At 53.9% G+C, this 19988-nt stretch overlaps 1 protein-coding gene across 1 annotated transcript in view; it reads left to right on the top strand.

Moving 5' to 3' along the window:
- The window catches only part of ARHGAP23 (Rho GTPase activating protein 23), a gene marked incomplete at its 5' end in the record, with an annotated part of 72272 nt that extends 52643 nt beyond the window's left edge, over positions 1-19629 (top strand). Inside the window, 7 exons of the mRNA XM_082679297.1 lie at positions 1158-1231; positions 1456-1545; positions 2566-2691; positions 9801-9842; positions 10401-10497; positions 12572-12603; positions 17108-19629. Coding sequence (XP_082535423.1) covers positions 1158-1231; positions 1456-1545; positions 2566-2691; positions 9801-9842; positions 10401-10497; positions 12572-12603; positions 17108-18136 — 1490 coding nt within the window. The 3' untranslated portion in view covers positions 18137-19629. The remainder of the gene's footprint in view (positions 1-1157; positions 1232-1455; positions 1546-2565; positions 2692-9800; positions 9843-10400; positions 10498-12571; positions 12604-17107) is intronic.
- Between the last annotated feature and the right edge of the window lie 359 nt (positions 19630-19988).

The following is a 19988-nucleotide window of genomic DNA, read 5'->3' as shown; positions in this document are numbered from 1 at the left end:
AAGCTAAAGTCAAGTTGGACTCTGGGGAGGCGGCCCTAGTTCACACTCCCAGTAGCAGCGTAAGAGATTTTGCTTCCTAACATTCCCATCGGCACTGGATGTTATTAATATTTTAAACGTTTGCTGATCGGAGAGAGAACACGGCATCTCACTATTGTTACCATTTTCATTTCTGTCGTTACTAAGAGATGAACTATCTTTTCACTAGTTTATTGGCCTGTACCGTTTCCTCTGTAGCTGCTCGTTCAGACTATGTGCCCATTTTGCCACTGGGTTCTTGGTCTTTTTTCCTATTGATTTGTAGGAGACAAGCTCTTTGTACATTATGGATATTAACCCTTTATTAGTTTTTGTAAATATTTGCTCTTGGTCTGCCATTGCCTTTTAACTTTTCAGTATGGAAATTGAAAACAGTTATTTTATGTACAGTCAAGCTGTTAACCGTTAATGGATTCTGTATCTCATGTTTAAGAATGCCTTATGATTATAAAAGTATTTTCTTATTTTTCCCCAATATTTTAATAACTTCTGTTTTTGGCTCTGTCATGCAGTTGAATTTATTTGTGTATTATGTGAGCTAGAAATGGATTTATTTTCCCAACAAGATAACTGACTTGAAGTGCTGCCTTTATCTGTCCTGATCCTTCATCACCTGCCTTAGCTGTGCTGTCTTTTTAGTATATTTCAGTATCTAACAGGGCAAATCCTCCCTCATCATTCTTCCAGATGAGCTTTAGGATAAACTTAACACATCCCATTTTTTAAAGTTTCCCATGGACTTTTTCTGAAGGGAGTTGGGGGAACGTTGACACAGAGGGGGAAGGGTATTTGGAGGCTGAAAGACCCCTCCCTCTTTCTAGGTAACCTTCTCTTTTCTCTTCCAACCTTGTGGTGTCCTTGTCCTGGAGGCTGGGGCAGGGACCCCTTTTCCAGGATCAGTAGGCAGCTGAGATCTTATTTCTTCCCAAACAAACACACCTGGGCTATCCCAGGTCAGCTGTGCACCTGAGGGCAGCCGTGGTGGGTTTGGTCACATGAACACAAGGCCACAGAGTCCCCCCCAGACTGGAACAGCCTTGGTACAAAACACTGACCTCCCGGCAGGGCCTCCTCAGCCTGGAGGCCCACCTCTCAAAAGAGTTCTCACTGTGTTCTAGACAAATACAATGACTTCATCGAGGCCAATCGCATTGAAGATTCGAGGGAGCGGATGCAGACTCTGCGGAAGCTGGTGAGGAGAGGGGTGCTGCTGGGCAAAGGGCGGACTGCGCAGGGCGAGCACCTCAGCAAGCCCTTCTCCCCTCAGGGCCTCAGTTTCTCCATGTATGCGAGGGGGCGCAGTTAGAGGGGGGATCCCAGACCCACTGAGATATGGCAGCGGAGCCCCTTTGGGGTACGGTGGGGAGGTGGAGGTCATCACACCCTGGTCCCACGCCCCTTCTTTCTCCCACCCAGATCCGAGATCTGCCAGGACATTACTATGAAACACTCAAATTCCTCGTGGGCCATCTGAAGACCATAGCTGACCACTCGGAGAAAAACAAGGTGGGTGGAGGCCCTGATGTGAAGTGTGGGGGAGGGAAGCCTACCAGGGTCTCCTCAGCATATTCTTTTTTTTTTAAATAAATTTATTTATTTATTTATTTTTGGCTGTGTTGGGTCTTTGTTGCTGCGCGCGGGCTTTCTCTAGTTGCATCTAGCGGGGGCTACTCTTTGTTGTGGCGCGCAGGCTTCTCCTTGCGGTGGCTTCTCTTGTAGCAGAGCACGGGCTCTAGGTGCGCAGGCTTCAGTAGTTGTGGCACATGGGCTCAGTAGTTGTGGCGCACGGGCTTAGTTGCTCCGCAGCGTGTGGGATCTTCCCAGACCAGGGCTCGAACCCGTGTCCCCTGCACTGGCAGGCGGATTCTTAACCACTGTGCCACCAGGGAAGTCCCTCCTCAGCATATTCTAAGCTCCTCCAGGTTAGATCATCTCAAGCCCCTCTGGCCACGCCCTCCTTCTTAAGGGTTGTTCTGTCCCCACCCCTTCCCTGCATACTGGCCCGTGCTTCTCCCTGGAGAGCCATCTCCTGAATTTCTGAGGGTCTGCCCTCTGAAGCAGAGAGCCTCAGAGCCCTGGGTCTGATGGAGATCTATCCTCTGATCTAGCTCAGATCCCTTGTGTTACCTTTTCCTAAGCAAACCCCTTATATCTTCTGATTCTGCGGTGGCGGGGTGGGGGAACTGAGAGGAGGTATAGGATTCCTCCCGGTCCTAAAACACCCTTGGAACTTCCCATGGGTCCTCACTCTGGCTTCTCCCACTGCGAGCAAGCATAGCGTGGGTGTGCAGGTGGGGAACTGCCCATGAGCGCCGGGACTGGCGTGAGTGGGGCTGAAAGCTGGCCTGTTCTCTACTTACCAGGCACCTCCATGCCCAGCAAGGAGGCATCTGGCGCCTAAGCCAGGGTCAGCTCAGGATGGGGTCGGGCTGGGGGCCTGAGGGCCCAGAGTGAGGGAGGCCTGGGGTGCTGGAAGTCAGAGCTCACAGGGGTGTTGATGCTCATCCGCTTCCCTCCCCTGCCCAGATGGAGCCCCGGAACCTGGCCCTAGTCTTCGGGCCAACGCTGGTGAGGACGTCCGAGGACAACATGGCGGATATGGTGACCCACATGCCTGACCGCTACAAGATTGTGGAGACGCTGATCCAGCACGTAAGCAGCTGCCCTGGCCCAAGTCCCCCTGGGCACCCGGCTCCCGCTTGCCCGGGTGGATGTGCTCGGGGAAGGATGAGGCAGCTGAATGAAATGCTGCTGAGATGGTGGGTGCCCTTCAGAGGCAGTAGGCTGCGTTTTAAGGCCAGACGGGAATGGGTCCTGAACCCCCGTCTTTCCGGGATATTGCATCCCCAGCAGGAGAATCAGGAGGCCCTGAGCTTCCAAGATGCATGTGAGGGTCGGAGGGAGGAGGAAGGTCAGGGAAAGGTGCTGCCAGGTTGGAGGGCAGAAGGGGTGAAAGAAGGGATGCCTTCAGAAGGTGGCCCCCAGGAGAGGTGTCCTGGCAGAAATGGGCAGACAGGTGCAGAGGTAGGGACAGAGCTCTCCCTGCAGGCCCACTTGAGACTTCAGGGAGAAAATGGTGATGCCCGGGATAGGGGGAGGCGGATGTCGCAGGGCGGATGATGGGCTGGGGCAGGATCCTGGCTGCATGTTCAGTGTGTCTTGGGCTGGTCACCTTCCTCTCACGGCTGCCTGGAGGCCCCATGAGCCTGGTGTTTCTAAGAATTCTTATTGTTATCCACCACGGGATGAGAACCCAGAGTGGCCAGCAGAGGGCGCAGGAGACCTTGGTTTTCCAGAGCCAAACCCAGGGCAGCACCACCCCCTTCTGGGGCCCTCAGGGATGTTTTTATGAATCATAGATTTTTCCATTTCCAGATCTTGGTGTGGCCTGTGGTCTAGTCCACAAAGAATGGAACCAGAACCCTCCTGCCAGGAGAAATAAGATTGGCAGCTGGTCAAGGGAAGGGAAACCTCAGCCTCCCCTACCTCATAAACACTTTAGGGAAGGGAAACCAGGTCGTGTTACTCCCATTTTACAGATGAGGAAACTGGGGGACTCAGAGAGGCAAAGTGATTTGCTCAAGGTCACACAGCTAATAAGTAGCAGCCCCGGGATTTTAAGCCAGGACTGTTTGACCAAAGCCTGTGCTTTACTCCCCAACCAACTGGGAGGTCTGACTCCTGGGGGCTTTGGAGTGAGGGAGATTGGTCAGAGTTAGCTGAGTGAGGCCATGGGTGGACTTTGGTCATGCTGGCTGGCCTCGTCTGCTTGTTTCCTTCCTTCACCACGTGTCAGGGCCCTGAGCCATAAGAGGGTATGTCGAGGCCTGTTCGCACTCTAACATTGGGATCACCAGCCCGGAGGCCCACTCCAGAGCTGTCAGGGAGGCCAGGGCTGGTGAGCAATGTCAGGGATCCTGATGTGGCCTTGGTCTGGGGAAGCCTGTCTCTCTTGGAAAAGTTCAGCTCCCCAAACCAACAGGGAGCCGTCGGGGTCCCCATGAGTGTATGCTTTGCGGGGGCGGGGCAGTGGGGAGGAGAGGCTCCTAGTGAAGCTGGGAGTGAAGCCCTGGCTCCTAGTGAAGCCCCAGGAAGCCCAAGGCCTGTGGTCAGCTGGGATGTCAGGAACAGCAGTCTTCAGGGAGAAGGAAGGCCCAGAGTGTGTCCACTTACCCTCCCTTAGGGTCCCGGGGGAAGTGCCCAGCCAACGGCAGCTCCTCCTCTGGGCAGGGTTGGGGGATACGGAGCGCATCAGTCTCCTTCATACGTGTAATCCCAGCACCAAGCCTAGAGCCTGGCACATGGCGAACACTCAGTGTTTGTTGAATGAATGAATGAATGAATGAATGAATTGCTGTGGCGGTTATTGCCAGTCTGGGCTTTCCCACTGAGGAATTCCTTCCTGGGAACTAACTGAGCGTGCAACCCTCCATTCTCTGCCCCCTTGACATTAGAACATAATCGGCCCTGGACTATTGTCGAGGGAATGAGCTACCCCCTCAATTCACATTGAGCTCACTGAGCCCACCCACGTAAGAGGCTCTGCAGCCAGGGAGCGGTGTAGTCACGAGCTCAGGCAGGGTGGGACTTGTGACAGAGACTGCTCTGGCTCTGGCTCTGAACCCCTGGCCACTCAGTGGACGGTTGGAGTTCATGGGCGACATGACCTCCTGCTGGGAGTTTCAGCTGCAACCATCACCTGGCCTCCCTGCCTAGGACTCCTGGTTTCTGTGGAACGCTTGGACAGCAGAGCTGGAAGGGGCCTTAAGGCAGCAGAGCTGACCTTGCCTCGTACAGAGGGTGGATACTGAGGCCTAAAGAGGAGCAGTGACTCGCCCGGGGTCACACGGCAAGATAATGGCAGAATGGAGATGAGCAAACCCGGCTGTTCAGCTGCCCATGAGCAAGTCAGCAGCCAGCTCATACTCACGTTTACTGAGTCAGCTGGAGCCCAAACGAAGACCGTGCCAAGGCGTTTGTTCATTTGTTCAGTCGGCACACGTGCTGATTCCTACCATGTGTACCCTGGGATTTCTCAGCCTGGCACTAGTGACCTTTGGGGCCAGATCATTCTTCTTTGTTGGGGGCTGTCCTGTGGCTTATAGCACGTTTAGCAGCATCTCTTGGCCAGATACCAGGAGCATCCCTCCACTTGTGACAACTGAAAGTGTCTCAGGACATTGCCAAATGCCCCCTCGGGGGGCAGAGTCGCCCCAGTTGAGAAGCACCGGTGTAGAGGTTCAGGGCACTGCCTCTGGAGCCAGCCTGCCTGAGGTTGAACCCTGGCTCTGCTCCTTATATGCTGTGGGACCCTGGACAAGTACTTATTCTTTTTGTGCCTCCATTTCCTCACCTGTAAAGTGGAGATAATAATAGTACTTACCCCACAATGTTATTGAGGTTGCATAAGTCGTTATCTGTAAGGCAGTTAAAATGGTGCCTGGTTAGGTAGTGTGATATAAGAGTTAGCTCTTGGAATTACTTGGCGGTCCAGTGGTTAGGACTCCACACTCTCACTGCCAGGGGCCCAGGTTCGATCCCTGGTTGGGGAACTAAGATCCCACAAGCTGCACGGCGTGCCACCCCCCCCCCCACCGCCAAAAATAAAAGTTAACTATCATCATCACCACCACCACCAACATCGTCATTCCATGCCAGATACACACGCAGGTGCTGGGAACACAGAGATGAATGGAACTCAGGCCCTGCTCTGAAGACATCACTTCTTCATGCTCTGGGCTATGTCCAGGGAAGCTCCGTGGAAAGACCCAACCCAGCCCTGGGCGTAGAGCTGGGACTATAGTCAGGGAGTTTTTGAAAGACACAAAGAATTTAGCCAGGCAGAGAAGGGAGAATGAATGTTCCAGGCAGAGGGAACAGCATGGGCAAAAGCAGGGTGGCATGAGCTAGCATGAATTCTTCCAGAGAACCATGGGCCACCCGGAAGCTTCCTGTAGACTTCCAGGTTCCCAGAGCACTTTTAGGTTCCCTCAAACCCGAGTTAGAGGCTGGCTTCTTAGGGCTCCCTCTGGTCAGCCTGTCTCCGGGGACTGCACCTTTTATTAATAACAGCTAACATTGGGCTTCCCTGGTGGCGCAGTGGTTGAGAGTCCGCCTGCCGATGCAGGGGACCCGGGTTTGTGCCCCGGTCCAGGAAGATCCCACATGCCGTGGAGCGGCTGGGCCTGTGAGCCATGGCCGCTGAGCCTGCGTGTCCGGAGCCTGTGCTCCGCAACGGGAGAGGCCACAGCAGCGAGAGGCCCGCATACCGCAAAAAAAAAAAAAGAGCTAACATTTATTATACATTAATGTGTTGTACTAAATGTTTTACATATGGTATTTCTTTTTTGTTTTTTAAATTGAGATGTAATTGACATACATTATATTAGTTTCAGGTGTATAACATAATGATCCCATATTTGTATAGCTTGTGAAATGATCAGCACAATAAGTCTAGTTAACATCCATCACCACACACAGTGACAAGTTCTTTTTTCTTGTGATGAGAACTTTCAAGATCTACTCTCTTTGAAACTTTCAAATATACAGTAGTGTTATTAGCTGTAGTCACCATGATGCATTACATCCCCAGGACTTGCTCATTTTATAACTGGGAGTTTGTACTCTTTGACTGCCTTCACTCATCTCAACCACCCTCCACCCCCTCACCTCTGGCAACCACCAGTCTGTTGTCTGCATCTATGAACTTGGATAATTTGGGGCTTTCTTATGCCACATATAAGTGAGATCGTACAGTGTTTGTCTCTCTCTGTCGTTTCACTTTAGCATAATGCCCTCAAGTTTCATCCATGTTGTTGCAAATGGCAAGATTTCCTTTTTTTTTTTGCGGTATGGGGGCCTCTCAGTGTTGTGGCCTCTCCCGTGCGGAGCACAGGCTCCGGATGCACAGGCTCAGCGACCATGGCTCACGGGCCCAGCCGCTCTGCGGCACGTGGGATCCTCCCGGACCGGGGCACGAATCCGCGTCCCCTGCATCGGCAGGCGGACTCTCAACCACTGCGCCACCAGGGAAGCCCGATTTCCTTTTTTAAATTGTTGAATAATATTCTACTGCATATGTGTGTGTGTGTGTGCGTGTGTGTATACACACACATACAGTATATGCACATTTTCTTTATCCATTCATCCATTGATGGACACTTAGGTTGCATCCCTGTCTTGGCTGTGGTGAATAATGCTGCAACGAACGTGGGGACACATGTATGTTTTCAAGTTAGTGTTTTTGTTTCCTTCGGATAAATACCCAGAAGTGGATTCGCTGGGTCATATGGTAGTTCTATTTTTAATTTCTTGAGGACCCACCATACTGTTTTCCATAGTGGCTGCACCAATTTACATTCCCACCAACAGTGTAGGAGGGTTCCCTTTTCTCCACATCCTTGCCAACACTTGTTATTTATTTCCTGTCTTTTAGATAACAGCCATACAGTATTTTATTTTAATCCTCACCACAGTTTTAGAAGTAGATACTCATACATTATGCCCATTTTAAAGATAAGTAAATAGAGAGGTAATTTACCCGATGTGGACTTAAGCCCGAAGCTGACTCCAGATCCTGCATTTCTCCCTCATCCTCTATCTCTCTTTTCTCTTCTGTCTCTTGTTTCTCTTCTGTCTTATTTGAGTTAATCATATGCCTGATCATGATGAATAATGATTGAGGTTCATGGCCCAAGGTCATAATCAACCTTGCAAGTCTCCTTGTTTCCCTGCCTCATTCCAAAGCCCACTCTGCCCACCCCCCAATAATTACCACTCTGATAGGTTAATGTGTGTATTTTCAATCCACCTTCTAGATGCTAATTTTAAGTATAAGGATATCCTTAAATATATATAACATTCTGTGTGTTTTAACTTTCAGTTAGTGAGCTTAGCTCATTTACTTTTTTGTAATTTCTGTACTGTCAGGACTTATTTATTTATTTAATTTTTGGCTGCATTGCATTTGTTGCCGCACACAGGTTTTCTCTAGTTGCGTCGAGCAGGGGCTACTCTTCGTTGTGGTGCATGGACTTCTCATTGCGGTGGCTTCTCTTGTTACGGAGCATGGGCTCTAGGCACACGGGCTTCAGTAGTTGTGGCGCATGGGCTCAGTAGTTGTGGCTCACGGGCTCTAGAGTGCAGGCTCAGTAGTTGTGGTGCACGGGCTTAGTTGCTCTGAGGCATGTGGGTTCTTTCCAGACCAGGGCTCGAACCCGTGTCCCCTGCATAGGCAGGCAGATTCTTAACCACTGCGCCCCCAGGGAAGTCCCTGTAAGGGCTTATTTCTGCCATCTTAAATGTCATTTTCTGTTTACTACATTTTCATTTTATTTCCTTTTTTGGTCTTTTCTACCTTGCTTTGGATGGGTTCATTTTATTTTCCTGATATAAAACTTACATAATTTATAAAACCCATACTTACGTTGAATGATACAATTGCAAAAGCCTGTAGTTACGTTTAATTTTTACTATCAATTTCTAGAGCTTATCAGTATCCACATCTTCCTTCTACCACATCTAAAAGCCAAGTACCTTAGTGTACTTTCACCTGTCACTGGTTTCTCCCTCAGAATTTGAATTCCAGATTGTCATGGGTATACTTTGTCTGTGTTTGTACGTGTGTGTGTGCATCATTGCTTAGTTTGATAACAGTTGACTTTTCTACGCTATTATCCATCCTTACTTCTTAGAACTTCTTGTTCCGTCCTGGATTCATTTCTTTACTTGCTCATGTACTCGGTTAAGATAGTCTTTGAGTAGCAAACTTCCTGACGTCTTAGAATAGCTTTATTTCACACTCAAATTTAAATGAGAGCTTAGCAAGGTATAAAGTTCTAGGTTCAAAATCCCTGCACTTGTAGTTCAGAAACACATCAAAAATATTACTTCCTTGTCTTCTTGTGTCTGTTGCTGCTGAAAGTTCTAGTTAAAGCTGATACTTGTTCACGTGTGAGCAATCTGTTTTTGTTCCTCAGAAAACTTTTAGAGTTAGAGTTTTTTGGGGTTTTTTTGCGGTACGCGGGCCTCTCACTGCTGTGGCCTCTCCCGTTGTGGAGCACAGGCTCCAGACGCACAGGCCCAGCGGCCACGGCTCACAGGCCCAGCCGCTCCGCAGCATGTGGGATCTTCCCGGACCGGGGCACGAACCCGTGTCCCCTGCATCGGCAGGCGGACTCTCAACCACTGCGCCACCAGGGAAGCCCAACTTTTAGAGTTTTATCTTCAAGATTCTCAAATTTCACAAAATATATTTGAGTGGGATTATTACTTTATTTTCTATTCTGTTTGGCATTTAGGAGAAAACCTTGCCTGCCTGCCCCTCAGGGAACCTCCTAACACCTCCCTCTAGGCACTTGCCTTTTCCGGGGGGCTGGGGGGGTTCCACCCCTGTTGTCAGTGTGGAGCCTAGGCTGGTGTCGGGTACATGCAGCTACAGCCACCGCGGCTGGCCTTGTCCCCGCAGTGGACCTGGCTGGCACTAGATGGCGCTGCTGCCCCCTCGCTTCAGGTGACGTGCAGGGGACTGTGTTTAGTGAAAAACAGGCAAAGAGAAGCTCTCCCTGAGCCAGCCATCCATCTGTGCTCGGGCCTTCTCCCACTGCAGGCTGCATTTCCTTTCCACACTGGGGGCCAGACTTTTCCATCAGGTGTGTCTGAGTGGGTCCTCTGAACTGAGCAGGTTGGGAGCCCGTGTCTCCCTGTCTTCCCTCAGCTCCTTCCCACGCTGATTCCATCACTTCCTTTTGTCTCCTCTGCAGTCAGACTGGTTCTTCAGCGACAACGAGGACAAGGGAGAGAGAGTGAGTGGTGCAGAGGGCCCGTGGGGTGGGGTCTGGTCGATGGTGGGCCCTCGTCCCAGGTGGGAGGGGTGGGCAGCAAGACTGAAGCAGGGGAATGTCCCTGCCCTTGGGACATCCCAGTCTGATGGAAGGAACATAAGCCCTCTCCTCCGGAGCCTCCAATCTGATGGGAGACAACAGTCCTCACCTTCATGAGCCCCAGTCTGAGGGAGAGATAGAGGCCTTGCCCTAAGGAAACTTAGTCCAGTAGCAAAGGCAGACCCTGTCCTCCAATCTTACGAGGAGGATAGAGGGCTTAGGAAGGTCCAGTCTGATGAGGGAGTCACAGCTCCGGCCTTTAGGGTCCAGCCAAGGTGTGGGGGGGAGGCACGAAACAGTCTAATGGGGGACACGTAGGACCTGCACTCGAGCGCCTGGCTGATGAAGGAGACGGTCCCTGCACGGGTGAGCCCCGGTCTGATGGAGGAGACCTGCACCCTGTCCTCAGCGTTCCCCGTTCCGTCGGGTCTGCAGTCAGACAACTGAGGCTGTGCTGGCTGACCCTCCTTCTGTTTGCAGACCCCTGTGGACGACAGGGAGCCTCAGTCAGTGCCAAACATCGAGTACCTCCTGCCTAACATTGGCAGGACAGTGCCCCCTGGTGAGCCAGGCTCAGGTGAGAGCAGGGGCCTGGGAAGGGGTGGAGAGGGGGTGGGATCTGCATTCCCGAGGGTCCCAGATGGCTGGCCAGGGGCCCAGCTTCCCTGCTCCTGCCCGCGCCGCTGGACTGGGCTGTGGTGGGGCCTTCTGCCTCTCTGGGGAGGCCCAGCCTGCCCGTGTGCTGCCTCCTCCGCGACTCAGCCGTGCCCACGCCGGGCTGGGTAGGGGCTTTGTTTTCACTGATTGCTTTCCTGAGCTTTTTATTTCTCATGGGCTGTGTCCTGGGCACGTTCCTCTTTTTAATTTTTCTTCCTTTTCTCCTTGCACCCCTCCACCCCTCCTCCCTCTTCTCCCTGTGCTCTCCCCCTATCCCCTGGATCCTGCCCCTTCTCTCCTCCTCCCCTTCCCTCCTCCAGCGGACCTGTTGGAGATTTAACGGGTACAGTGTGGCATCGCGGCCTCGGTCACTAACAGTGGCGGGTGATTATAAGAAGGCTGGGCAGGCACGAGGGGCAGGCAGGACGGTCCGGGGCCAGGAGGGCCTCACCCTGACATGCCAGTTACCCACAGTTGTTAACAACTTACCCCCACCCACGTCCCATCCAGAAGCCCCTTCTCAGGAGGAAGGAGGCACTTGTTGGAGCCACGTCTGGTCCCTCTTGCCAGGAAGTCTGGGCACTGCATGGCTGCCCTCCTGCAGTCCCCCACGCTCTGTGGCTTTCTCTCTGCCGAGTTCGGCCACTTCTGGTTATCTGGGTGGGGGACGCTTGCTGGTAGTGGGACCCAGCGTCTCCGGACACCAGGGATGCTACCCTGGAAGCCTCTGTATATCTATAGCTCCTGCCTCAGCCGCCTCCAAGGGCTGGCTCTTCCTGCTTCCGAAATCAGAGCCCCTGGCTACTCAGCCCCTAAGTCCTGCTTCCAGGCCTCTGGCCTTATCATAGCGGAGGAGTCCAGGGCCAAAGGAACGGCCAGTCCCTTCTTGGCTCAAGCCACTAACTCCTACCACCTGTGGGTGACCCGCCCTTAGTATTTTGACTGCTTCTGTCTCTGACAGAGGCATACCACAGCACCCCTAGTTGCAAGAGGCAGGCTGGGGAGGGGGTCAGAGGACATGGGGGTGGGGATGGCAGAGAGGACCCCCCCCCCGGTCTCTTCTAATCACCTGCTGCCACTCTCCTGCCCCGTGTGTGTCGCCGTGTGGTTGGCCCGTCTGCTCTTCTCACTGTGTGCAGGGGAGGGCTGGGGAGGAGGCATCTAACTTGCTTGCTGGAGAGTGTGGATTAACCGCACCTGCCCACTGCCCCCTGGGACCCCGGGAGATCCTGGGATCGGCCTGCTCCCTCCCCAGTCCTGGAGACAGCACTGCCAGGACTTGTTTCTGGTTCCTTCTCCACCCCGGTGATATTAGGGGAGTGGGACCCGCATCCCTTTGTAACTGATTATTAACAGCAGCCGTGCCCCACGAGGGCAGACTGACCTCAGGTCTGGAGGTGGAACCTCTCCAGGCTGCAATCACCAGCCCTCTCTACTTCCTGCCCCGCTCACTTCCTGTCTGCCCTGTCCTGCACCATACACACGGTCCCTCTGCCCCCTCATGCCTGGGAGTGGGGCTGGGGGGAGGGTGGATCTAGGGCATCCACCTCTCTGTGCACCGTGTGGTCTCCATTTCTCCAGAGCATCTGTGATTTGATGTGTTTCATTGTTGTGGTTTCCGTGAACTGCATCTCATATTTGGCATTTTCTCTCCAGTGCTTCAGAGTAACAGGGATAGGAGGGGAGGGGAGAGGAACTAGGCCAAAGAAAAGTCCCCCTTGCTCTTAACCCTGAGCAAATGAGGGTCCAGTGGCTGGCAGCCTGATGTCACTTTCTGCCTCAAAAGGAAGTGGTTACTGACATCCTTCTCTGCTCCATCCTTATCCCATAGGAAGTGACATCAGAGGCCCATCACACTCCCAGGATCTGGGGAGAGCTCAGGTTTCCAAACTCCCTGGTTTCTGAAGCCTTTGAGGAGAGGGAATTGTGTTTACAAGACTCAGTCTTCTGTTGCTCAATCCAACTTTCATTTTTCTTTCCTTTCTCAACAACAGATTCTACCACCTGTAGTTCAGCCAAGTCCAAGGTAAGTGCCACGGCAATTCTGAAAGTTATATCCCTGTACAAGCCAGCCCACTTTGCTTTTTGGTCAAGGGAGTTGGGAGAATTGTGATTGGAGCCTTGAAGAAGATTGATAGTCACTGGGAAGGAAGGTGGGAAATACCGAGTGTCCAAGGTAAGCTGAGAAGTCGCTCACCTTGGCAGTGCTTGGGGAGGTAACTGCTGTAGTAGAGGATCCGGCTTGGGAGTTAGGTGGCCTGGAGGCAGTGTTGCTCAGCAGTTAGAAGCACAGACAGTCCTGGGCCTGAGCCCTGGCTCCACTACTTAGTAGCTTTGGGACATTGGGCAAGTTACTTAACCTCTTTCTGATCCTCAGCTTGCTCATACTATTTATGGGGATAAGAGTTATCCTCAAATGTGGGGTTAACAACAAATATGTCTGATATAATAATTATTTTTTAAGGTCTTTGCAGAGCCCAAAGCCAACAGAAGGAAGGAAATAATAAAGATAAGAACAGAAATCAATGAAATTGAAAACAATGAAACCCAAGCCGGTTCTTTGAACCAGGTCTCACAGGCAGTGAGTTGCCTGCTCCAGAGCCTGCCCTGTGAGACAGAACCAGTAAGGCCAGGATGCCTGCCCCAGGCAGCCCAAAGGCCAGGAGTGTGTCTTAATCAGCTCAGGCTGCCATAACAAAATACTATAGACTGGGTGGCTTAAAACAACAGAAATTTATTTTCTCACAGTTCTGGAGGCTAGAAGTCCAAGATCAAGATGTTAGCATGGTCAGTTTCTGGTGGAAGCACTCTTCCTGTCTTGTAGACGGCTGCCTTTTCACTGTGTCTTCATATGGCAAGCAGAAATCGAGCATGCATGCGAGAGAAACAGCAAGCTCTCTGGTGTCTCTTCTTGTAAGGGCACTAATTCCACCATAAGGGCCCCACCCTCATGACCTCATCTAAACCTAATTACCTCCCAAAGACCCCAAATACTATCACATTGGGGGTTAGGGCTTCGTCATATGAATTTGATGGGGGAACAGTTCTGTCCGTAGTAGTGGAGTCAACTAAATGTTGGCTGGTCAAACTGGGCTCATTTCTCTCTGGATCTCTAAGCACTGGCTGAGTCCCAGTGAGATCAGTGTGCCTGACACCAAGCAGGTGCTCATTATGTGTCAGATGAAAGCACTGGACAGAAAGAAGGCTGCTCTAGTCTGGTGCAGAGGACCCCTGTAACCTCTCCATAGAGCCTCTGCCTGCACACCTCTGGTGATGGGGAGCTCACTCCATCACAAGACTGCTGTGGCGGGGAGCAAGTTCATTATAGTGACCTGAATCTAGCTCCTGATCACCTCCACCCCTTGCTCGTGCTAGACCCCTGGTTTCCTGTAGCCTCTCCTGGACTGACCCCTCAACCTTTATGTGAACCTGCTGACCTCTGCATTCCCTGAAAGTGACCATTCTGACCTCATTGCTTCTGTAACTAGCCAGGATGGGAGGGTAATTTGATCAGATGATCCCAGCGGCCTCTCAGGTCTCTCAGAGAGCAGAGGCAGAAAGCGGTGCTGGCCACCATGTGCCTCACGCTGGTCATAGCAGTGCTGCAGGTGGTGCCTTCTGGAGTCGTGCCGTGTGGGCAGACACAGCCCAGGAGCTGCACGCCTGTGAATCCTGAATCGCTGACAGGCTCCGGCTTTCTCAAAACTAATTGATGTGAGAGAGTGCCGTGGCCACGGGAGGCAGCTCTATGTCTCCATCCACTGCAAACACACCGCGTTTTCTTGCGCTTTCCTTTATCGTGCTTCACAGATACCGCATTTTTTTTTAAACAAATTGAAGGTTTGTGGCCACCCTATGTTGAGCAAGTCTCTTGGAACCATTTTTCCAACAGTATTTGCTCACTTCATGTCTGTGTCACGTTTTTGATAATTCTTGTGATATTTCAACCTTTTCATGATAATTATATTCGTTACGGTGATCTGTGATCAGTGAACTTTGATGTTACTATTGCAAAAAATTACGACTCCCTGAAGGCTCAGATAATGGTATTCTGTAGCAATAAAGTATTTTTTTTATAAATTTATTTTATTTTTGGCTGCGTTGGATCTTCGATGCCGCGTGCTGGCTTTTCTCTAGTTGCAGCGAGCAGGGGCTACTCTTCATTGCTGTGCGCGGGCTTCTCATTGCGGTGGCTTCTCTTGTTGTGGAGCACGGGCTCTAGGCACGTGGGCTTCAGTAGTTGTGGCTCGCAGGCTCAGTAGTTGTGGCACACAGGCATAGTCGCTCCGTGGCATGGGGGAATCCTCCTGGACCAGGGCTTGAACCCGTGTCCCCTGCCTTGGCAGGCGGACTCCCAACCACTGTACCACCAGGGAAGCCCAGCAATAAGGTATTTTTAAATTAAAGGCTGTACTTTTTTTTAGCCATAATGCTAGCACACGCTGAACAGACTACAGTGTACGCATAACTTTTATATGCTCCGGGAAACAAAAAATTTCATGTGACTCGCTTTACTGCAGTATTTGCCGTATTCCTGTAGTCTGGAACTGAGCCTGCAGTATCTCCGAGGTGTGCCTGTTACGCTGCAGCTGAATCAGGAGGTGACCCATGAGAAGGGATGCAAGGGCAGGTCATTTCAGCCCAGCTGGGGGCCAGTCCCAGCATCCGTTTCTACAGGGCTTTTTATGTTCAGGGGACCCCATTCACCCCATTCACTTAACATTTCTCAAGTGCCTGTTATGTGACAGGCACTGTACTAGGAGTCATGGATGCAAACACAAATAAGCCACTGACCTTGCCCTCAGAGAACTCAGCGTTTGATAATAGATGATATGGAAACAAAGCTATTCTGACATGAGAAGAGCTGGTGTATGTGTAGTTTCAAAGGCCTATGAGAAGAGAAGAAGAGATTTCCCAGATCAGCCAAAGGGAGAGCTGGGTGGGAGGTTGCTGTATAGAGAATGCCGTGTTTGAGCTGGGCCTCGTAGAGGGAGTAAGAGCTCATCCCATAAATAGGGTGGGGGGGTGGGGTGGGACTAAGGGCTGCCAGTGCTAGTCCTATCGAGGGAGGGGTCGGAGGGCAGCATCGCCAGAGTGAAGGCTGTGTTGGGGCAGGGGGGGCACTAGGCAGGTTGTGAAGGGCCCTGTGTCTGTGCTTTATCCTGGTGGGGGTGGGGTCCTGCAGAGTCTGGAGGCGATTAGATTCCTGCCTTGCCTTAGAAGGACTAAGGGCTCCTGAGGAGGAAGGGCTGGAGTGAGGCTAGGGTGGAGGCAGGGAGTTCTATTAGGAGAGGGCAGAAGGGCCCAGAAAATGCAGAGTGAGGGTCTGAACAGAGGATGATGAGGAGGGAAGAGGGAGGAGGCAGAGAAATCACCCTGAGCTGGGGACATGAATGGAGGTAGTTTGGGGTAGGGACCATAATGTGGTTCCAGATAGGTGAGTTTCAGGTGCTGGCAGACACCTTGGTAGCGACAGATTCAGTTGGAAGAAGAGTTCTGGAGCTCAAGAGACAGAGTTTGGTGTTGGCCAAGGGAGACCTCGGGAGCAGGATGTCTCCAGGGAGAGAGGACAGAGGCTGAGAACAGAGCCCTGGGAACACGGCTTCTTAAGAGTAAGAGGAGGAAGAAGAGCCTCCCAAGAGAGGAGAGGCCAGAAAGGGAGGATTAAAAACCAGGTCGGAGGAGGCAGTGATGGGCAGCTTGGGCTCTGCTGGGGGATCCTGGAAGGCCAGGACCAAAAAACACCCACGGGGCTCAGCAATGAGAGCAGTGGCTGAAAGTTGCCCACCGTGGGGCTGTAAATCACAGTTTGGGAGCGGCTTCAATCCAAACCAGCGGATTGTGCGGGATTTTTAAGCCACTTTTGGCAACAGAGCTGGTGGTTGGATTGATCTGGGGTTGGGGATTGTCAGGGTGGGGCGCTGATGGGACGGTGGAAATGGCATGGGGTGCGGTGGGAAAGGAAATGAGCTTGGGCGGGTTGCCCTGGAGAGGCCTGTACCTACTGAGTAGGTGGAAAGTCAGGTTTCCCAGGTGAGTGAGTGGCAGGCGAGGGAGGGAGGGAGGAGCTGTGGTCCGAGAAAGGTCCCTGCAGGCTCTGGTATTATAACCCAGAATAGTATATGTGAAATGGGTTCAAACTGTCGAGTGTCATTCGCTGTTGCGAGTCTATTATTAGGAGAGCTGTGTCTAAAAGGATTTATGCAGCACTGGATGTAGAGAATGGATTGAAAGCTGGGGCGAGGTGAGAAACCAGCCCCCAGCTCGCAGGAAAGAGCTGAGAGCCTGGATTAAGACCGGAGGAGGTGCCGAGGAGGCTTCAGGATTGAGGGGGGCGAAGAGGGGTAGTCTCTAGAGTGCATAGTGACACTCCAGTTGGGACAGCCGTCCAGGAGGAACAGCGGACGTGAGAGTGCTGGGCTTGGACCTGTTGAGATTGGGTGCTGTGGTGTTGGGGTGTAGGGGTGGGACGTTGGAGGGCGCTGAGGCTCTCCGGGCGCCCCCAGCACACTGACCTGTCTCCCGCACAGGGCTCGTGGGCCCCCAAGAAGGAGCCGTACTCCCGGGAGATGCTGGCGATCTCCTTCATCTCGGCGGTCAACCGCAAGAGGAAGAAGCGGCGGGAGGCGCGGGGGCTGGGCAGCAGCACAGACGACGACTCGGAGCAGGAGGCGCACAAGCCCGAGGCGAGGGCGGGGGCGCCGGCGCCGGGGGCCCAGGACCGGCCGGAGGGGCAGCGGCCGGGCGCCGCCGCCCCCGAGGCCCCCGGGCGCCTCAGCCCCCCGGCGGCGCTGGAGGAGCGGCCGGCCGCGGACACGCGCTCCATCGTCTCGGGCTACTCCACCCTGTCCACCATGGACCGCAGCGTGTGCTCGGGCGCCGGGGGCCGGCGAGCGGGCGCGGGGGACGAGGCGGACGACGAGCGCAGCGAGCTTAGCCACGTGGAGACGGACACGGAGGGCGGCGCGGGGCCCGGGGGGCTCCCGGAGCGCCAGCCCTCGTTCAGCTCGCACCACCTGATGCCCGGCGACACCCTGGCGCGGCGCCGCCTGGCCCGGAGCCGAGCGGACGGCGAGGGCGCGGGCGCGGCCGTCGGGCTGCCGGGCTCCGCCTCGTCCAGCAGCCAGGAGTCGCTGCGTCCCCCGGCGGCCCTGGCGGCGGCGGCGCTGGGCTCGCGGCCCTCGCGCCTCGAGGCGCTGCGGCTGCGCCTCCGCGGCACCGCGGACGATATGCTGCCGGTGCGGCTGAGGCGGCCGCTGTCTCCCGAGACGCGGCGGCGCCGGAGCAGCTGGCGCCGCCACACGGTGGTGGTGCAGAGCCCGCTGACCGACCTCAACTTCAACGAGTGGAAGGAGCTGGGCGGAGGGGGCCCCCCGGAGCCCGTGGGCCCGCGGGCGCACAGTGACAACAAGGACTCGGGCCTCAGCAGCCTGGAGTCCACCAAGGCGCGGGCCCCGTCGACCGCCGCCTCGTTGCCGCCCGCGCCCGGGGAGCCGGGGGCCCTGCAGAGCCAGCCCCCGCGCCGCTCGGCCGCCTCCCGCCTCCATCAGTGTCTGTGACCGCCCCTCCCTCCACCCCCGCGCCGAGCGCCCCTTTGACCCACCCGGAGCCCCTTGGTTTCCCAGGAATCGCCTCTGCTTGCACCTCCGCCCCGCCTTGTTGCCCCTGGGAGCATCCGGGTGCAAGTGGGAGGCGCTGAGGCCGTGTCTCTGGTTTGTGCGCTGGAATTGCTAGGGGGCGGGCAGAGAAGACGGGACTGGACGCCGAGTGGGAGTGGGAGGGAGGGGGCCTCCGGGGCTGAGGAGACGGAGAGGGGCTAGGCTGCTGAGGCCCTGGGCAGGGCTCCTGGGGCGGTTCTCTGTCCCTTGGATAAGTGACAGAGTGTGCCCTTCTGGGCCTTTGTGTCGCACTTAGGGGCCCTTGTCGGCCATGGGGTGTGGATAGGGACCCCCCAAGCCTCAGACTAAAGAAAAGACAGTGGGTGATGCTGGCTCTTCACTCCTTTCCTCTGCCCACCTCCCTGCAATTAGCTCCTAGCTGCCAGCTAAGGGAGGGCGGTTGTGTATGTATGTCTGGGGAGAGGAGGTGCAGGGTGGTGGTGTCCATGGGGGGAGGGGCGTGGTGTGTGCGAGTGTGTGTAGTCACTGTCCCAAAGTGTTCCCAGTAGCAACTTCTGCCACTCCTGCCCCCTTCAAACCCAGCTCCCACCGGGGCTCCCTGCCTTCGGTGCACACAGGGATCCTGCCCCCCTGCTGCTTGTCAGCGCCAGAGAAGGGGGTTGGGACTTCTCAACCTTCTCAAGAGGCAGGACTGAGACTCACCAGGGTTATTCCCCCACCACCACCTTTTTCCAATCTCTAAATCACACTCCCCAAGTGGTTTGACCACGGGAATCTGCCTGTTCCCCAGACGGTTTGGGGAGGGTCCACGGTCACCCCTTCTAGACCTCTTGCCCCTCCATTTGTTCTTCCAGCTGTGCCTGCTCCTTCCATAGCTGAGGCACACAGGCCCGAACCTTCTTCCCTTTAGGAGGGGGCGTAGAAAACATCCCTGGTGTCTCTCTCTCTCTCTCTCTCCCCCCACTCAACATGCACGCACGTGCGCGCGCATGCGGACACACTGATTGATGAGCTCTCAGCCGGGCTGCTCCTTTTGGAAGGGTGGGTGGGACCCAGCCCCCTCTTCTCCCCACAAGTTGTAAATAGACCTCAGATCACAGGCCTCCCCACACACGCCCTCACTCATTCCAGGGAAGCCCAGGTGGGGTTGTGAACCCACTGCCACGTCTATCAGTCCTCTTGTTTTATGCAAAGATTTGCTGTAAAGTAGATTTCTCGCTCCTCCCTCCCTCATCCTTTATTGTAAATATTGTCTCTAAATGTGTAACATATTATAAAGAATTTATAAGGATTTTTAAAGATGTTTTGCTCATTTAAAAAAGTGCTGTAACAGTGTTGGATAAGCCTCTGCTCCACGTCCGCATGTCTCCTTTCACTGTGTCCTCGACACACCTCTCTAGGCGACAACTAAGATTTCCTGCTTCTGAAAAGTCCTGTCTGAAAAGTATAGTCTATATCTTGGAAATAAATGGCCTTCCTCGAGGCATGAGTCAGCTGTCTCACTTGTTTGGGAGGGAGGAGAGGGCAAGAACGGGGCTAGGATGGGGGAAGAGTGAGGCACCTGTGGCCCACGGAAGGAGGGCAGTGGGGCTGGACCCGGTGGTGGCAGAATGGAGACAAACCTTTGCTTCCTGGTGGCTTATAGGTGTCCTGGGAGACTGGCCTGAGCAATGACTTGGGCACAGAAGCAAGATGGAAGGGCACTGACCCTCATTGCTGCAGGAGATTTTCATGCACCTGTTCTGTCTTTTCCTGTAGAGACCAGGAAGGTGCACAGGCACCTTCCTTCTCA

This window comes from Grampus griseus (assembly GCF_964374135.1).
Source record: "Grampus griseus genome assembly, chromosome: 20".
Taxonomy (NCBI): domain Eukaryota; kingdom Metazoa; phylum Chordata; class Mammalia; order Artiodactyla; family Delphinidae; genus Grampus; species Grampus griseus.
The sequence above is the reverse complement of the archived record's forward strand: the minus strand, read 5'-3'. Positions and strand labels throughout refer to the sequence as shown.